The sequence below is a fragment of the Gouania willdenowi genome, chromosome 3, assembly GCF_900634775.1.
Source record: "Gouania willdenowi chromosome 3, fGouWil2.1, whole genome shotgun sequence".
Taxonomy (NCBI): Eukaryota; Metazoa; Chordata; class Actinopteri; order Blenniiformes; family Gobiesocidae; genus Gouania; species Gouania willdenowi.
The window spans coordinates 30,579,896-30,599,639 of record NC_041046.1 but is presented as its reverse complement, the minus strand read 5'-3'; the positions used below and the strand labels follow the sequence as shown (position 1 = coordinate 30,599,639).

The 19,744-nt window shown below is 40.0% G+C and overlaps 1 protein-coding gene across 2 annotated transcripts; it reads right to left on the bottom strand.

Moving 5' to 3' along the window:
* Positions 1 to 614: 614 nt before the first annotated feature.
* LOC114456351 (stereocilin) lies at positions 615 to 19,291 on the bottom strand. Of its 2 annotated transcripts, none has more exons than XM_028438055.1 (30): positions 19,184 to 19,291; positions 18,669 to 18,968; positions 17,455 to 18,567; positions 17,028 to 17,052; positions 16,415 to 16,934; positions 15,454 to 16,332; positions 15,307 to 15,369; positions 15,091 to 15,216; positions 14,046 to 14,212; positions 13,775 to 13,961; positions 13,587 to 13,705; positions 12,654 to 12,786; positions 12,362 to 12,544; positions 12,178 to 12,216; positions 11,920 to 12,102; positions 9,675 to 9,824; positions 8,162 to 8,220; positions 7,886 to 8,009; positions 7,710 to 7,792; positions 7,478 to 7,613; positions 7,055 to 7,257; positions 6,090 to 6,180; positions 5,803 to 5,974; positions 3,841 to 4,013; positions 3,010 to 3,165; positions 2,794 to 2,927; positions 2,439 to 2,587; positions 1,359 to 1,456; positions 901 to 1,048; positions 615 to 741 (listed from the first exon to the last, which is right to left on the bottom strand). In XM_028438055.1, exons 2-30 carry the CDS (start codon positions 18,766 to 18,768, stop codon positions 653 to 655), a joined length of 5,802 nt encoding a protein of 1,933 aa, XP_028293856.1. In that variant the 5' UTR covers positions 18,769 to 18,968; positions 19,184 to 19,291; the 3' UTR covers positions 615 to 652. The 2 variants fall into 2 exon arrangements, with proteins under 2 accessions (XP_028293856.1, XP_028293866.1); XM_028438065.1 differs by having other exon boundaries at positions 3,841 to 4,010.
* Between the last annotated feature and the right edge of the window lie 453 nt (positions 19,292 to 19,744).

Here is a 19,744-nt window from a genome sequence, read left to right as displayed (position 1 = left end):
TTCTGTAAAGCACCTTATTTAATAAATGTAGAGGCCGAATCAATCAGCGTAATGAGCATTTATTTCCTCCAACCATTGCTGTCTTGTGACAGGGAGTGTTACTACTCTGCTTAGAGAGGTTACCTGTCACTCTTTCACAACACATCATCTTTGAAGAACTACAAACAGCTGCATTGGTAAAGACATGAATGTGGACAACTTGCATTGTATATGGTGATGTGCAGGGTTATGGTTGACCAGTGAATCTGCTGTACGATGTCCATTATATAGGCCTATAATACAATCTGGATGACTAACTTACACAGAATAAAGCATATTCAAGTGGTCTTATGTCATTGGCACCCTATTTATAGCTTGTTATCATGCAAAATAAGAATGATGTAATTATAAATTAGATGAATATCAATAATTGCATCATGTGAGTGTTTAGGTAAAATTGTTACTTTAAACTCCAGAATATCAAGTAAGTCAAAACATTGCCAAGTCGATTAATGCCAAGAACAGAAAATGATGGAACAAAAAATGAGTCAAAGGCATGTTAATTAAATGATCATTACACTAAGGAGCAGAACAGCTCAAAATGTTTATTTGAAGTATAAATACAGGGGTACTGTGGGGGGTTGAAGGGACAATTAAAAGTTGTTCCAGCTTTTCACTTTAGCTGCCAGAACAAAATGCACAGAGTCAGACAGCCAACAGCGACACTGCCTCTGCTCTGGGCTCCTGGAGCTGAGTTTCTCCCTGTGGAGGCAGACGGCAGTAGCACTTATCATGGGTACTAAACACAACTCATAATCACCACTTATTGGAAATACTTATCATAAAATTGAGTAGCGACAAACCCAATTTGGGGAAGTTTATTACAATGGGTTTGAATTCTTTTTTTTTCTTTTTTTTTACCTCTAAGCTCCAGCAGGACATCGCCTTCATATCGAGCGAGTCCCACAGCGTGTTTCTGCTCATTGCCGAGCTCTGCCCACTGATCAGCACTTACAGCCCACGCCTGCTCTGCACTGAGCCACGACAACTGCACTGCACTGAACACCACCTGTCACACACACACAAACACACACAAACTGTTTTTTCCCGGGGACATCGGCATTTTGTCCAACAAAGATCTACAATCTAACAACCAGCTTCATTAAGGACCATTGTGATGTTGAAAGGACCTACAAGTACACATTTCACATCCACCCATTTATCCTTAGTTGATTTGATTTGACATCAGTAGCTCATTCAACCCAAATAAAAATGATGTATATATTTTGATTACAAAGTATGCACGTGAACAGAAGTTGCACAGCCTCGTACTGACACGGCTGATCCCACTGAACCTTTAAAGGGATGGTATAACTCACTGCCATCTTTCTTGGTGGGATGAGGGCGATAGCTTCAGGGGTGATTCCTTCCATTTGTTCTTGCTGCAAAGCAGACAGCACCATGTCCGGCAGGCCCACTGAACACAGACACAATGTTACGGTAGTTATTTCTCATTTCAAATCACACACAGGCTTAACAAAAAACATTTTGAATCACTCCCTTAAAAAGTAGCTAAGCTAAAATGTTTTTTTCTGCTGAAAACACTTTTGTCAAAGTATATTAATTGTCATTTTTTGTTGACGTTTTGGTAGCTTCTCAAGTCACTGTTAGCCCCGCCCCTCCTACAAAAACTACCCCACCCCAGAAAAAAAAATAATAATGACACACAATCTTTACAATCACTGTACATGTTTTCTCTTAATTAAATATAAAGTCCAGATGTGTGAAGTCTTAAACAAAAATTGCAGATGTTAGTGACTGTTTACGATTGCCTGCACTATATTTGCTGCTTACAAGCAATCTTCTGCTTGTAAGCAGCATATTTATGCTATTTTATTGAATTTTATTTGATTTATTTTGCCTCCCTCATTGCATTGCCTTTTTGCATATGTAGTCATTCTTGTTCTATTCTATTTAATTCTGTTGTGTTGTTAGCACATCGTGATCTTTGGCTTTATAATTTTTGTTACTAAACAAGAAAGTAGAAATTTCTTTGCACTGAAACTTTTATGTTTTGTTTGAACTTTTGATTGCACTGGTTTGTTGTGTCGCAGAATTGCATTAATTTGTCTTGATATTTAAAATAAATAATGTGTACATACTGTGTATAGACTTTTCAATTTTGTTTTTATTTATTTATTTATTTGGGGGGGGGGGGGGGGTTAGGGCTGACTGGATGTGTCTTAGCTACTCCAGTAATCAAGACCTTTTTTGAATTTCCAGCCGAAATGCACATTAGCCAAAACCTCAGTGTTTAGTTACTCTTTAAAGCCTCACAGATATTTTTGATTTCACCTATCTATCCAAGATCTGTCCTCATATTCTACTGAAGTTTTCACTTTTAAAAACCATCAAAGCTCAGCTTGGGCCAATGGGAATAATATCCTCTGCTTCAGTACCTGCCAATGTTCCCATTTCAGTGAAAACTTCTGGTCCCCATCCACTAATTGGACCAAAAGCCTCCGGATGAGATAAAGAGGTTGTCAAAGCTTCCATCTGCTGCTCTGTGCAGGGCAGGGATGTTTCCCGCAGGAAGAAGACAGCCATGCTGCAGAGATTGAGGGGAGAAGGATTCCCAATGTCATCATCCTCTGAGAAAGCATTTCCTCAGGGTGTGCTTAGCAATGCTCTTCAGCTTCAAATTGTTCAAATACAAATATGAGACTGTGTTTCATTCTTACTGGTTACATGAACTGCACTTGGAACTGTAACTGAACTGTTTATAGGAAAACTACTGGCTGTATATTGACCAACCTGAAGTTGAGTCTTTGCATCTCTGAGGGATACAGACCACAGATGAGACGTCCAAGTGTTGCCAAGTCAACATATGTTAATTGCTCCACTCTCAGACGGCGTGACCTCATCATAGATAGAAGAACGACTCTCATCTGAACCATAAACATGGAACATATATCACAAGATAACACAACACTTCCAAGACATCTACTACAAAGTATGAACAAAACTTGCCTTTTTATGGCTCCAGTCTGTGAGCGTGCCCAGATGTGCTACAACACCTGGATCAGTTAGATCCAAGTCCTGAAGCTCTCTGTCCGTCATTTCGGTGACCATAGAACCCAGCACCAGCACCTGCTCTGCTCTCAGCTCTCGCACTGGACTGAAAAACTGAAAGACATAAAAGGTTCAATCAAAAATAAAAGCTGGATTAAAGCACAGCTGATTCACAGAAAAGTAATGCCTAGAGTTCCATCCTCCAGCAAAGGGGTTCGCAAACTTTTTTGGCCCTGCTTTTCTCTTACTTCTTAATCTAAGTACCCCCTTTGTCTGACTTCCACATTTTGCTCATAATTCTAAACACCTATAGAGCATAATGATGGAATGAATGAGTGATAACAGACATTTGAAAGTGTACCATTGTAAAAAAAAGTTGAATGAAACAATATTTAGTGGCTCCTGAATGACATATTTCAATAGTTTTTATCATTTCTGGTCATCTCCCAGCTGGTGTGGGACCAAGACTGACCCTTGTATTTTCAGTTCATCAAGATCATTTATTTTCATCATCATTTTTATGATTATCATTTTTAATTAAAAATAAAGTACCCCCTGAAGTGCCATTGCGTACCCCCATTTGAAAAACACTGCTGTATCCAATACTTAAAAAAAAAAATCTTTTCAGCAATAAAATGTTTGAAATGTGAGGGGGAGCAGATTCATAGACATTCATTTTACAGCTTGCACAAACTACAAGAGAACTTGTAGGTTACTGTATTTCTGCTAGTGTGGAAAATAACATTGTGTAGTGATGCCTTGAGGGTTCCGAGCTGAACTCTTATTCACCGGCCTGTGTTTCGCCCACAGTGAGCGGCGCTGCTCGGAGTTCAGGGAAGAATCCTGACCAAAGACCTCGACACAGAGTTCCAGCTCCTCCTGGGACATGCGGCTGAGCTGTGTGGACGTCCACGCTGACGGAAACGTCCCTCTGATGTCTGCGCAAGATGGAACTGGTTCTGCTGAAGAGGACACAAGAAGTTATTAGAATTTAACTTCATGTGAATGGAAAGCCATTTGAGCATACATTTGATATCAGTGATATCAACCATAGCTAAGCTTTACTATTACTCAAATGCAGTGACATACAGTCAGGGTAGGCAGTGTCTACTCAAGGGTGAATTCATATTTTGATTATTGATTTTAATTATAATATAATCATAATTTATTTTTCAATTTCCGATAGCCTACAGTACAGTTTGAAAATGTCAGCATTTTGTGCTTTTCATAACCCAAATGACTCAACACCGCTATTTCCTGGTACGGCAGAAACGCTGAACAAGTCTCACTCCTGTGCTGTAAGGCAGGAGGAGGCCACGCCCTCTTCCAAAGGCACATTGCAGCTCTGCCTCTGGCTCTCATAGCCTGTGTTTACGTGTTTACGCCTGCGCAGTCAGTTCCCCAATATAAAAACCATTTACGTAAAAAGGAAGATCGCTACGCTGCCTTTGGACGTAAGCGTGCTATGCTTAAGTGCTATACGTACGTTCATAGTGAATTGGTGAATTGATACAGCCTGGCCACTGTATGTTCTCTAGCGAGTGGGCGGGATTTTAACACTGCAGGCAGGATGACAGTGCTAGAGACAATAAAGAAATGTTCACAACTTTTTTTTGAGGAAAAACGACAGCTTTTAAAAGATGGGAGACCAACACCTGAGCTACCAGACCTTCAGCAAAGGAAAGGTCAGAAAATTATTCATTTGTGTATGCGCCTCACTGAGGCTGTTCTGAGTTGTTTTGTCATGAGATACATCTTGTTGGGAGAGTATGGAGGCTGCTATTGAATAATTGTTTAAGTTTATTTATTGGTGTTTTACAATCTTGATTTTGTTGGATCAACACTTGCCAGCCGAAACATATGAAATTGTCATTGGTGTCGACATTGGTGGTTTCGATTTGCCACGCCCTGCCTACCCAACCCTAGTGCTCACGGCACGTCACTGCTCAAATGGAGTACATGTTTCCATGCTACTAGCACGTCTCGTGAATCTTTTTGTTCTACTAATAAACTAAAAATAGTCCACTGATACTACTAATGAGATTTTGAAAATAAAATATTTGTTTGACGAGTAGAGGTTTATGGCGCACTAGTGCATGAGTAGGACTTACTAGTGAAGCATTATTGACATAGTACGAGTAGACTTGAAATATATCATCAGTAAAAATTGTAATGTTTCAGCAGTAATACGAGATGCACAAAATTGTCTCCTCGTAAAGGATTTTGCTTTACTAGTATGTTCTACTCATGCAATAGTGTGCCAAAAATCTTTAACTGTAAAACTAGTTGTTTGTTTACTAGTACGACTAGTACACTCAAAATCTAGTATTATCAGACTGTTTTTAGTCGACTATTGGAACTAGAAAACCCAAATAATTCACTAGGCCAAATTAAAAAAGATTTTGATTGGTTGTAATGTTTTAAAAGCCAACGGCAAGCCTGAATTAGCTTTTACTCGCTTCCTTAATAGCATATAATGCTTACTAGTATAACGTTTGCATTCACTAGTACTGCTAGAGACACTTTCTAATTAAGTTTAATTTAAGTAAAGTGTGCTCACGCACTAGTAAACCAAATTTGAGTTCAAGTAGAGTTTAACCACTGCTGGTGTCACTGATATCAAATTTATGCTCAAACTTCTCTAGATTTCAAAATGGGATTCTGCTGATAAATGTTAATAAGAACTCAATAATAAAGCATTTGTTCATCTAAAATGTATTGTAAAATATGCACACAATTGATCTACTGAACTTTTTGCCCGTCTATTCCGTGCTTTCACAATCCCTTGGAGAAGACTGTTCGACTGCTGTGTGTGTCGATGCTGGTCCACACACTGAGCGAGACACACTGCACCCACCATTCTGTCCTCCCATCGCCTTTGGCCTTGCAAGACCTGCTCTACTACGTCTTTATTCAACACAGCCTGCACAGTGGAAACACACATCAATTATTCATGCGGTTCAGGACACGTTTCAGAAAATCAGTGAATGTGAAATTAAATTAATGGTTGGCAAAGGTCGATGGGGTTTGGAGCTTACCAGTGGGATGGAGTTAATCTGCTTTGTTGAAAGTGCAAACACCAGCCTCCCCAGATGTTCAACATCCCCAGGCTGCCATTTGGAGGGTTCTCTGACAAACAAGAATGCATTTACTGTCATTGTTGTTGTTTTATGTAACTTGGGTTTTACTGCTTGGACAACGCTGACAGGTTCAGACACGGAACACCTGTAAAGTAGCACTTTTTAACTCTTTAAGGCACTACATTGAATTACAAATGTATATGTATCCACCCATCCATGATCATCCATCCATCAACATGTAACCAACGATATACACACAAACACGCACACACCAGGGTTGGAGTCAATTACAATTACATTTTCAATTTGTTCAATTACAATTCAGTTATGAATACAATAACCGGCATTTTTTCCAATTACAAATAAATTGTAATTATTATTTTCTCCCTGAAATGGAATTACAATTACAATCTCAATTACTGAAATTCAATTACAGTTTTACTAACTTTTATTCATATAGCGTTGTGATGATTGTATGTGGTATTTTATGTGTGTATGGCGTCGTCTTATTATTTTCACATTTACATTTTAAAATTGCAATTACAATTATAATTACGGCACAATTGTAATTAACTATCAATTACACAATTGCATTTATAATTTACCCCAACCTTGACACTCACAAACACATACTCTGTCTGTATGTCTGTGTCATAGACTGTCTGTCTCTCTCTTTCAAGAGGAAAACAAACACCTAAGAAGATATCGATGCAATCCGGATTAGTATTCAAAATGCAACTTAACATTGACCTTCAACCTTCCAATGATTTCATCTTATTACATTTTAGATGACTGGTGTGTGTTTTATATGCAGCCCATATGCCAGCTATTTAAAACAATAGTCATGAGGAAATAAATCTCCTGCTGACTTCTTATCGATCGAGCTGTCAAGACCAGGATCTCCCACAGATGTCTTGCTTTACCCGAGCAGGTCTCTCTGCGTGAGCAGGGCACTAATATCTCTCAGAGCCTCTCGAGGAAGACAGAAACTTCTCATCTCCTCCAGACGCATAGTCAGCGCTCCTCTGTCTACCAGAGCCAAACTGTTGTGGTCTAAGAAAGGCAGCAAAGGGCCGATCATGTCCAGGAGGGCCCCATCAATCCGCTCCTCAGTCAGAAAGCCGCCCTGCAGAGCATCAAGGTTTCAAGGTTTTTATACACACACCTACAGTTAAGTGGACCCGAATGCCTTTTAATATGTGCTCAGTTCTGTTCCCTGTTTCAGCATTACTATAGCAGATATTCTCCTCCAACAACATAATGTTTTTTTTTAAGTAGGGCATGTTAAAAGTAAACATTTACGTACTGTAAATGAGCCACATAAGTATCAAACGTAGGTGTTTTACCTGCGCGGAGAGGATTTTCTCTGCTAAATTTGTCTGTTTGTAATATGGCAGTCGGAGGTAGACAGTGAAGTGTCCCTGAATGTGATCCAAAATAGCTCTCAATGATGCATTAGATAGGCTCTCTATCATCGTCACTCTGGGAACATAAACAGCAGGGTGAGATATGCACGTTGTTATATTTGAAAGAACGGTGTTCAGTAAAAATTACAAGACAAATATTAGAGATACTTACGGTAACGTTGCAGCAAATCCAGAACTCAAAGTATTTACATCAATTTCAGGTTGCTTCCTCAGGACATCCACCATACATTTCCGCTGATGACAGCCAAAACACACCTTCATTTAAAATATCTTTTGCTTAGAGACGCTTTCAAGTAAATCTAGCATTTGAGGGGGTTTGTTCCTCACCAAAGAAGGTCTTAATCCACCAGGTAGTTCACTCACAAAATTAAGCAGTTCCAAAAAATCTGTATCGTTCCTCCAAAGTTTTAAATAGTCACAGCTGATTCCAGCAGCAATAACACCCAAATCCCTAAACACAAAGGACATTATTTTAGCTGAGTGAGAAAGAGTTGCTGGTAAAACAGCTTTTGTTTCAGGTTTGTTTTATTACGTTTTCATCGCAAAAGACCTATTGATTAAAAGCATGAATCTCAATGTTTCTGTTCTCGAAATATTGCTTACCTCAAGGATTTGCTGGTGTTGTTTTTAACTTTAGGGATTTTAGTGAACAGAAACTGAGCCTGAAAAGGTAAGAGAACAGTCTGAATAAACATTGTCTTTACATTAAAATAATAAATGTAAAAAAAAAAAAAAAGGCCTAATTCGCATATTGCACATTACAAATGTGAATAACAAACTTAGTCATCAATTATTCATTGTTTTCAGACGATTACACACATTTGCAGTTGCCACGTGAGCCCATAACTATGTATCCATCCTCTTTAGATAGGCCAACTTGTGTAAATAAAATGTTTGCCATAATTTCCAAAAGCATTGAGAAAATTGCAGTTAAGAAGTTGCAAATCAACTACAGCTGTGTACATTTTAAGAAGCACTCAGAGAACTAAAAGCTCCACCAAGCACCAAATATCCATCTCTATAGATATTGGGAATTATTTGTATCATTGATCCTGACCACAGTACCATGATCATTCACACCTTAAAGGCTTTAAGACATTTCTAACCCCATTAATAACAATACAATAGTATGACCATTTTTTTGGAAAAAATGAAATGCGCAATCTGACTGATTCAGATGAAACTCAGTGGGGTAATTGAGGAACCAACTTGACAAAACGTACTCAAATTTCATAAAGATCTGTCAATAACAAACCAAGATATACGTTTTTGAAATGTTGCCAATGATGACAGATAAGGATTTTCCATTATTTTTATACTGATTCACATGCATTATACTGAGCCGGATCCCCTTCCATGGGCAAAAGTCTATCTTTGGCTAAAATTGTGTTAAGTCATTAAGTACTTTTGAGGTACTCCTGCTCACAGACAAAGAAATTAACACAATACAGGAAAAGTCCCAACCATAGTATTTGTAGGGAACGATGGAAGAATAGCGCACATGCACACAGACACACACACACACACACAGTGTTAAAAAAAACTCTTCCAGACAAAATCCCAACATATGATTTATGGATTGTGTAAACTGCCAAAAGCAATTGAAACTTTGTCATTGTTTGTCATTTAAAGTCATTGTTGGCCTTTGACCACCACATTGGTTCTGGTGTGAATTGGTCAAAAACAGTGATGTTCAATATTTTCTGTGGAGTACAGTGGAGGATTATTATCCAGAATCAATGTAGCACACTGTGACTTCAGTGCTGGTAGTAAGTGAAGTAGGCAATGGCTATTGATCTGACTCAGGTCTTATTAGTCTGAGAACAGGTGGTGAAAGCAGACTAATACAATCTTGGCTGAGACAAAATCCCTTTAAGGTAGCCATTATTAATTTATGCTACACCCCTCCACACTATTGTACTACATCCCAACTAATTAGCTTGATGGCAGCTGATGTGAATGGAGTATTAATATCCTGAAAGGCTCATCTGAAGCATATCTAATAAGTAGCAGATTAATGGAAGTAAAAGACAATAAGCATTCTTCAGCCCGGGAAAAGTTGGCAACCTATTGTGTCTGTATCACTAACAAAGAGGGATGAAAGTAAAAAGTGAACCTGATGTGAAGACCAGTGGATGGTACTGTATGTGCCGAGGCCTTTGGAAATGCTGTTGCCATTGAACACATCCATCAGCTTCTTCAGTGGGGAAAATGGTAAGAGACACTTGAGCTGGCTGCTGATGTTTTTAGGGCTTCTGTGCAGAACCTGTGCACACAACAACCAAAACATAATGAATAAAATCCTCAAACTTCCTTTAGGAAACATAAACGTGGTTTGCTTTCAAACCTATGTGACGCACAAAAAGCACCAGAAACATCTACTAATTACCAAAACAAATACAAAATCAGAAAAACTAAATTGGTTGTTAGGCAAGGCATGACAAATTTATTTGTATAGCGCATTTCATACACAAGGCAACTCAATGTGCTTTACATGTTTCATAAAGCGCAACAGAAATCATTCAACAGCTTAAAATCAATAAGAACATTAAACTTTGATTATAAAAAAAGTTCACAATGGATGCTGACTTCAGCTCTGGTGGCAGTTTGTTCCACTTTTTTGCAGCATAACAACTAAACTCAGCGTCACCATGTTTGCTGTGAACTCTGGGATCCACTATTATGTTGTCATTTATGTACCTTTTCTTAAAGCACACAGAAGTAGGGGGAACAGATGTTACAGTCTCTACACAGAAATGATCAGCTAGAGCTAAGTCTCTTACATCAACAGCAGAGATATCAACACCTTTAGAGATAACCAGATCCAAAGTGTGACCTTAAGTATGTGTCGGACCAGTCACTTTGTTGTATAAAACTAAAATTGTCCATTAAACCATACAGTTCTTTGGCAGTATTGTCCATGTTATTGTCTACATGAATATTAAAGTCACCTGTTATTATTAAAAAGTTGTATTCAGTGCATACAACTGACAGCAGTTCAGCAAACTCATCCATGAATTCTCCAGAATATTTTGGGGGTCTATAAACGACTAAAAACAGAACTATTGAATCACCCTTCAGTAAGAATGACATATAATCAAAGGAGATAAAATCATCAAATGTTATTTGTTTGCACTGAAATATTGATTTAAAGATGGCAGCAACTCCACCACCTTTCCTGCAAGTACGACACAGTCTAACCCTAACCCAAATCATTAATTAACAGATCTAACGTTAAGAAGAGCTCATTTTAAAAACTTTACTGGAGAAACTGGTGGACTCTTTGGATGACATGTTATAGTAGTCAAATGATTATCTCTATTAAGCTTTTTGTTTCTCTTTAACCCTAACCCTTAAAAAATCTGAAGATTTTTTATCAAATTTAGTGAAAGGGCAGCACAAGCCGAAAACATAAATTTATTCAGAGAGTAAATCCCTGAGAATTTTACATCTTCTTTGCGGACTGGAGGTATCGGGCCACGGATGAAGTTTTTACACAGTTTTTAGCAGATGGGTGAAATCCTGCTTTAACACCTCAGACTCCTCCTTGGCTATAAATCATTTCATCCAAAATGAATCACAACATTCATGACACGTGGGTAATCTGCCACAAAACGCAAGATTTTGTCAGCCAGGTCTGATGCTGTGTCATTAGGTAAGCAGATCACTTTCAGATTACCTCAGAGCCAGAAGCAGATGGTAAATGATAGTTTGTTGTGAGATGAAGTATTGTGTCCTTTCTAAGAAGAAAAAGTTCATGTTTAGTAAATCATTTATTCTGCGTGCTCAGCTCTTTTTTTTTTGCTGCTGCCAGCTCAGCTGCCAGAAGATTTTGTAGATTAAGTGGTACTTAACTATTATTTCACACTATGTTATGTTATATGGCCATCTTTTTAATACAATAGGTCACATTATAGGTCATATTTTCCTATAATTTGCTATTATTCCTATAACCAATTGATTGATTGATTTTTAAGTGTCATACACATGGATTGTTACCTATTATTATAGGTAATATTTTCACTGACTTTTATTTATAAATGCTTGTTCATGTAGATTTTGTTGGGCTTTTTCCTTATTATTATGAATTTTATATTTTGATAGTGCTATGAGATGACCGTTGTTGTAATTTGCGCTATATAATGTGATATGTTCCTATTATTCCTATAACCTTATATTATAGGTAATATTTTTCATTGACTTTTATTTATTTATTAACTTAAAAAAAAAATCATAATACAAATCATAATCATTATCATAATAATAATAATAATAATCCACTTTCTCTATGATGACGGCAGTGTGCTAAAAAAACTGAAAGGTCAAAGAAAAGAAAAATGAGAGCAATGAATGAAGGTCACCTCCTGCATTGCACTGTAGAGCATGGCTCTGTGGCCGGGCTTTGGCTTTAGTTCAGTGAACAGTGACCTCCAGCACTGGCAGAAAGAAGCTTCAGAGATTTCAGACCACTGGAGGTCCCGGACCACAGCCAGGGAGAGTCCTGAGTGTAATGCTTTGAGCCTGCACAATTTTTCCACTGTAAACTGTTGAGAAACACACACATGGTGAGGAGTTAGACGCAGAAGTAGCAGAGAGGAGCCTGTGAGATGTACACTTACTTTGGAGTCCTTAGAAATCTTGCTTAGCAGCTGAAATGCCTGAGGAAAATGTCAGAGGTTATACAAAGCATTTCTAATTAGTCATTTTTATCATCAATGTTTAGCCATATGTTCTAAAATACAGGTATGATTACATATTTTACTTTAAAATTGGGGAAAAAAAACAATGAAGCAATGTGTTCACCTGTGCTGGAGAATATTGGTGCATCCTTGGTTGTGAGAGAACTTCCAGAAGTTGTTGTGTCGGGAGTGAGAGCAGGAATGAAGCTGCTGACTGGGACAGTAGCCCGCTAAGAGCGGACAGCTCCGAGGTGCTGAGACTGCTGACATTCAGGCTGTGAACTGCTGGTTTTAGCCAAGAGGACAACTGCCAATGAAAACACAGCAAGAATGTAAGAGAAAGTGTGTGAAAATGTTCAGTTTGTGTTAATATGAGCTGGGGAAAAGCGTATTGATTGTACATAGAGATCTTTTACCCTGCCATTGGCACTAATGAAGCCCTTAGATATGCATTGAGAGAGCTGCTGCCAGAGAGCAGAAGACACAGCAGAGTCCTGTAGGTAGAAACCCACGTCTGCAGGATCCAAGTAACACACAAGGCTTCCCAATCTGCAAATACGAGACAAACGCTCTTCATCATTTTCATGTTTTCAGATGATACATCTATCTTGCATTGGCTGTTATTCAACTTTTTTTTTACAATGAAACAGATGTTGACACTGTTATTTATTAATCCAGCCTCTTACTCAACTTGAACAAAATTGTAATTCTCTGCACATTCACCAGCCTACAGGCCACATGTGTCAAACTCAAGACCAGGGGGCCCTTTAGAGCATCAAATTCAGCCCACTCAAGAAAATAAAAATGATAGAAATAACAAAAAATGTTTTGTAAATTCCCAATTAATTCAGTTGTAGATATCTCAGCCCCTCCAAATAGAAAAAATCTATTAAAATCCACTATATTTGCAGAGCTCAGTTTTCCAGTTCTTATATCACATCACAGCAGCCATTTTCAATCTCAAATTGACGAAATAAATTTAAGTCAATTTCCTGCAGGGACTAATATACTCACATACTTTATCATTTCTATATCATTTAAACATGGAAGTGCAAACCAGGGCACATTAATGTTGAATTTGCTCTTTTTCCCACCTAAAATCTGTGGCCCACCTAAGGTCAAGCTGGTCCGTTTTTGGCCCCTGAACTGAACTAAAATGAGTTTGACACCCCTGCTATAGTGGGATATTGTCCTCTGATCCTTTGATATGGGAGCTTCCAGCTTCAAACATTTGATTATTGTCAAGTGTCAAAATGACCAAATATGTGAATATTCAGTTCTCCTCATTGATCAAGAACAAAAACAAGCAAGTAAATTGAACTGTGAGGTTTTTTTAAAGTACCTCCTACCTTATTAAGCTTTCACTGGTCAGATTCTTCTTCGTCCAACTCGTGATGGTCCGCAGCACGTGACGCCCTCTAACACCATCCAGGCTGCTGTTGCCAAGCAACTCCACCAGAGGATTAAGCTGAAGAAGATACATGAGATACAAATTCACAAAGACTTACTACAGCGACACCAATGGGCCCCAGCTTACCTGCTGTGACGTCAGTTGCTGAAAATGACTAACTGGCAGGTAAGGCAGAAGTGGAAGGATAGAGCTGAGAAAGTATGGTGGCCATGAAGGGACATCACCCAAGATGGATGACTGCAGGATTCTCTTAACAAAGGCCTTCTTTTGCAAGGACTTCATTCCTGAGCTGTGATCACGAATAGCGGTCAACCTAGAGGAAACACCCTGGAAGCTGTTAGCATGGGAAACGTTTGAAGTTTGATACGTTTACATCAGTTAACGGATCTGTACTCACACGCTGTCATTGAGAATCAGGGAAGCAGGAAAGCTCATGATGTCAGAGACAGACATGAATGGAATGAACTGAGAGAGGTCCAAGAAAAGCTCTGGTGTCACTCGAGGGAACTTATGGATGAAAGCAGCTGTCATCGTCTCCATGGCCTGCAGCTCCACCTGAGAGGCCTGTGATAAGAGAAGTGAGAGAGAATTATTGACCAAACACCAAGGCGTAATCACTGCAAAATCTATTTGAATAAAATAGAGAGCTGACAGGAAGAAGGTCTTGCATTCAGCTACAGGGGTAGAAACATGAGGCTTCTCTTTGTGGAGTTTGCATGTTCTCATTGTGTTCCAAGCAATCAGATTTACCATCATCACAATCTAAAAGCATTTATGTCAGTATCTTGAAATACCCGTATAGGAGTGATTTGAGTTTGTGAACATTTTTGTCTCTATAGTGTTTGGCACTGCAGCGTGTTCCCCACCTTGTAGCCTAATGTGATCTGGAATTGGAAACAGCAGACCCCTACAACCGTGTACAAGATTAAGTGGGTCCAAAAAAAAAATATATAAATATAATTCAGTATGAAAACTAATGAATACTATTGCCTTAAGTACGGTAATCCTCATCCATTTTTTCATTCATTCATCTTCTGACCTTTTATTCCTGTTCAGGGTCACAGGGATCTGCTGGCTATCTCCAGCTCTTAGCGGGGCTTTGGCAGGGAACATCCTGCATGGATAGCGTGCCAGTCCATCCATCACAGGGCAAACCAAAAGACAACCACTCACACACTCACATTCACTCATAGGGGCAATTTAGAGTATCCAATCATATCCAAAATACACAAGTTTTGGATGGAGGGAGGAACAAACCGGAGTACATGGAGAAAACCCATAATGTGATAAAGTGATATTTGATTAATGGTCAAAAATGCTGAACATACAATCACACCACACAAAGAAACAACAACTTCTTTTTCTAACAAATAAATATGATACATTATGTTTTTACCAGGATGGTTACACATGATAATAACACTTTTATTTATAGAACAAACCTCGCTGGTTTCAACTTGAAGCTGGTCCCAGCTCTGATGCATATGAGAAAGGAACCTTTGAACTGCATCTTTTTCAGCAGACATCACCAAGGTACGTATGCTGTCCTGTGGCATCTGCAGGTATTCCTGGTGAAATAAAGTGACCCATGGTGAGCTGTTTGCAAGCGATTCTGCTGTTAAACATTAAAAAACAATGATTACTGCTGTGGACGATACCTGCATCAGAACCCTGAGGGCAGATGAGTTGTCGTCTCGCTCAATGAGATCCCACAGAACAGGCTGAGACAACAGTATAGCCACAAGTTAGACTTTCACTGTGTTAATGTGTGCATGCAAACATGAATGGGTGGGTGCGTATCTTACACTGAAACAACTCAGCAGGTCAGCCTTTAGTGAGGCATTCTGCTCTCTGCTCAGGAAGACTCCCACTGAGTGCAGGACACTTGTGGCAGCATGTGGTTGCAGAATGGACCAGGATGTGTTGTCCAGCAGGCTGGAGAGAAGGATTGCCTGACTCAGGCCCTGTCTTGCCTCTCTTTCTCCCTCCTCCAGCCCTGCAGAAAGGCCCACGATGATGTCCAACATGCGCAGCACATAACCCAGGGTCATTAAAAACCTGTGGTGATCTCCTCCCTCCATTTCACATACACTCAGCTTGTGGAATATTTCCACCAGCAGGTTAGGGTCCACACACAACTGGGATGTGTTAAACTCATAAGGTGCTGGAAGCATGTCAAAAACTTGTTGCAGGAAGCACTTTCTGGTATCCTGTTTTGCATGCAGATCAGTGCAAATATCTGCAAACTGAGGCATCAGTCTCAGCACCTGCTGGTAGAGTGTGACATTGAGACAGATGTGCTCTCTCAGTCCAGGTGTTTGTTCACAGAGTGTCAGGAGGGTGTCATTAGTGAAATGATTCACAGTCCACGACCTGTATCGACACGTCTCTACATATATGTCATCATGGGAGTTATTGTGCATCTTGGAGCAATAAGCTGCAGCCCAGCTTCCTTCTGGTACCTGATGGTTTGGAGACTCTCCTCCACATACAGATGAGATCAGAACTGTGTTGTTTGGAAAAAAGCAGTGCCTAAAAGCCTCAGCACTGAGTGACCTGCCGCTCAAATGGGACAGGCAATTCTCACTGAGGCCAGGAGCTTTTGTCTCTTCACCTGAAAGCTGCAGACACAGGTCCTCTATACTTGTTTGGTTTGAAAGAACATACTCTTTTGTCAATGCAACCTAAAAAAAAAAAAAAAAAAGTAACAAGCATTAGATCTTGGTTTTGTGCAAAACCACCACATATTTTCACCTCATCAATTACCTGATGTGCTCTTTGCAGTAAGAAAGATGAATTGGCACACACTGTATTGTTGAATTCATGAGCAAAAAACTCACTGCAGACCTGAACCCAGAGGAAGTCGTCCTCTGCAGCCAACAGGTACCAAGCTGCATCAGAACATGCATCATGCATGTCTAGTCTCTTGTCAGTGACTGCAGAATTACCTGTCCCATTTTCTCCTTCAAACAGTTTACAGTACAGAAACACTGTGAAGTTGGAGACACCAGTAAGGCCGGGGATGGACTCATTACACGCTGCCTCCAGAATTTCTGCAGAAGAGTACTCCATCTCCATCTGCTGGTCGTTGTCTTCTGTTGTCTGTGGCTGAACACTTAGGGAGCTGTGAGGCAGGGCAGAAAGCTCACCGAGGTGATTTTGTTTTACTGATCGACGCCCAGCTCTTTGCACAGGGGGGCAGGAGAGCAAAGGAAGTGAGCTTGGCAGACCGTGAGTGTTAATACCCAAAGCCTGAGTGTTCCACATCACATTATGTCTTATCCCCCTGCATGTGCATAGACAAGACAATAATTCAGAACAATAGAGCATCTGTGAAAGTCAAACATGTATCATTAGCCAAATTCTCACATGGTCTTACCACAATATGAGCTGCCTGAGGTTGCCTTCAAAATGACCAATGAGAAACAGAAATAGCCGTGTGAGAATCAAAGTAAATAACAAAAGGGAGGAAGAAATCAATCTACTGTAAGGTCCTACAGTTCAGTGTAACACGGCTGCTGGGCTGACAATGCCCAGATATAGTGTTACTGACATCAGTGAGAGGATAAAGAGATTATCTTAGCTATCAACAGAGGCTTTCACTCTCCAGGATCATTATGAAGATTTTAAAGCAGTGTCAGTCACTGTCAGGTTCTTTCAACTCTTGTTTTCAAGGGGAACCCAAGACAAAGTTAGGAGGCTTTGATGGTGGATTAAGTGCTGGACTAGTTTTATGTCTATATTTCATCTCTATTTCAGTACAAAAAAGATGATCCATTCTCTTACAGACAATTTTTTTTGCTTACCTATTGGGCATCTGCTCTGAGGATTAGGCTGATGCACATCCATCGAACTGCTGATGTCATCAAGCATCGCCATGGTAACTCGTGCCACTTTTCTCCTCAGATTACCATAGACAGAGCTCCCAACTCTCTGCAGGAAGACTTTCCTCAACCCATCCAAACTCTGCACAAGAGCTAAATTTCCAGGCCCTCCTCGCTCCTCTCGACCTGAACGTGATAGTGCCTGCAGCAGGAAGCTCTGCATGGAATCCTGCTCATCTTCTGTGACCCTGTAGTTTACTTCAGATACATTTCCAGACAACCCATCAACCTTCATGACCTCTGGAGGCAAACTGAAGGGCCGTAAGCGTCCGAGTGGCCTTGAACTTTTAGTGAGCTCAGCAGCCTCCCCTGCATGATGCACGCTGACCACAGGCTTCCAGTTCTGTGTTTCTAGGAACTGCAGCAGCTGCTGTAGCCAGCTGACACTAAAGGGACAATCATTACGACCATTGAGAGCACAGATAAAGCCCTGTAGGCCAGCACTGGCCTGGCCGTACGTCCCACTGATCACAGCCTGGAGTGCAGCTTCCAACACAGCACTGACCGTCCTCCAGTTCTGGTACAATAAGTTTAAGAAGGACTTGTGAGGCTGTCGCTCCATTATAGCTAGAAAACTCTGCAGAAGCCCCAACAGCCAGTCCCAGTGTGGGCTTCCTCTAAGGGAGATGAACCAGTCTTTCACAGAAATACTGGGTCGCGGAGGCACTCTGCCATTCCACTGGTTTAGTGCAGCATTCCCTTCAGACTGCAAGAAAAAATGCAGCACCTTCATCCAGAGCTGCTCCTCGTCCATCTCCCCCTCTGTCTCCTCTAGCTCTGCACCCATTTCTTGGAGGTACATCGAGATGTTATAGAGAAAACTTGACAGACGGTGTCTAGTCATTGGCTTTTTTAATGAAGGAAAGTTCTTGCTGGAAAGTAGACCGAGTGATTTTAAGCCCCCCACGACATTCGTCATCCAATTGTGGACAGACTGATCCCTGTCTGTCCCCTGCTGTGGATTCAAAGCACTTTTTTTACTCCACCTTGAAAAGATCTCCTTTATAATTGTATCTTTGTGGTCATCTTTAGCACCTACATGAAAGAACCAAAATAGATTTAAACACAAATGGAAAAAAGCTACATTACAATGTTTTAACAAAGTATCATCAAGAAGAATGTTTTGGAAGACTCACCATTCTTTTCAGGCGTCCCTTGTCCAAGCATAAGAACACAAACTAAGATGCTTGTAAATTTAAGAGAGGCCATCTCTGAGCGCGTCTTTTCCATCTTCATCTCATGCCGACATGTACATTGACACACGTGTGCGTCATCTGTCTATGTGTGGCCTTTAGATGTTGATTTCACAGAAAACCTCTTTGAATGTGCGCAGTTGTTAATTCAAAGGAGTGAAGTCGAGGAGTAAAGTGTCTCAGAGGAGAGAGGATTATTAAACCTTAATGACTGGTCACCTTACCACTTTCTCTGCATGGCCACTGCAACAAATTGTACAGTAGCAGGATAACAATGTTTTACAAACAGCAAGACTATGAAAGAATAATTGCAATTAGGTTGAGATGTCTTGATAAAAGTTCATTATTTATTTTTTTTTTAGAAAAATACAATTTCAGGTCAAGTTCTGAATGACAAGAGCAGCACATTTTTAAAACAATTCATGTAACAAAAGAGGGGGAAACTTTTTCAAACTCACCCGAAAGCAGCGTCCATTCATCTTTTCAAGAATCAGTCTGTCTTTGGCTGCATCTCCTGGGCTTTAAAACACTACATCAAACTCTATCCGAGTAGCAGTCTGCTTCACCATCACTCTTCCTTTGTTCCCCTCCCACTGCTGCCCTCTCTTACTCTTAGATGTCAGTCTAGGTCACTTGTTTTTGTCCCTTGACGGTTAGGTTCATTCTGGGCTGTAGAGCCATGTCTTTTATTATGTGCACGATGTGTGGTTAGTACATAAACTCCCTTTTGACTATTTATCATCCAAAGAAACTCTCGTGAGAATTTTCTGTTGGAATAGTCAACATATCGTACAAAGAAAGTTGCAATTGAATCAGGTTCATCACATGTTCTTCCACTGGTTAGGTCTCAGTTGAGCTGGGGCATGTTGATGTTGGATGAGGATAATTTTCTTACTAATGCGGGCTGCAGGACAGTGTCACCGTTTAGACACATTTATCTTTTGGCTGAGGAAAGATACAAGAGGCAGTCAAACCACAATCTGCAGGCCCTGAAACCTTAGAGGGCAAACTGAAAGGCC

What these genes read in the sequence shown, in the direction of transcription:
- LOC114456351 (XM_028438055.1), bottom strand. Translation starts at nt 18,768, where the DNA reads ATGAAGATGGAAAAGACGCGCTCAGAGATGGCCTCTCTTAAATTTACA. An exon ending in TACTGCAAAGAGCACATCAG is followed by an intron (nt 16,333 to 16,414) that starts GTAATTGATGAG and finishes TTTTTTTTTTAG; the next exon opens with GTTGCATTGACAAAAGAGTA. An exon ending in TCCCACCAAGAAAGATGGCA is followed by an intron (nt 1,049 to 1,358) that starts GTGAGTTATACC and finishes TGTGTGTGACAG; the next exon opens with GTGGTGTTCAGTGCAGTGCA.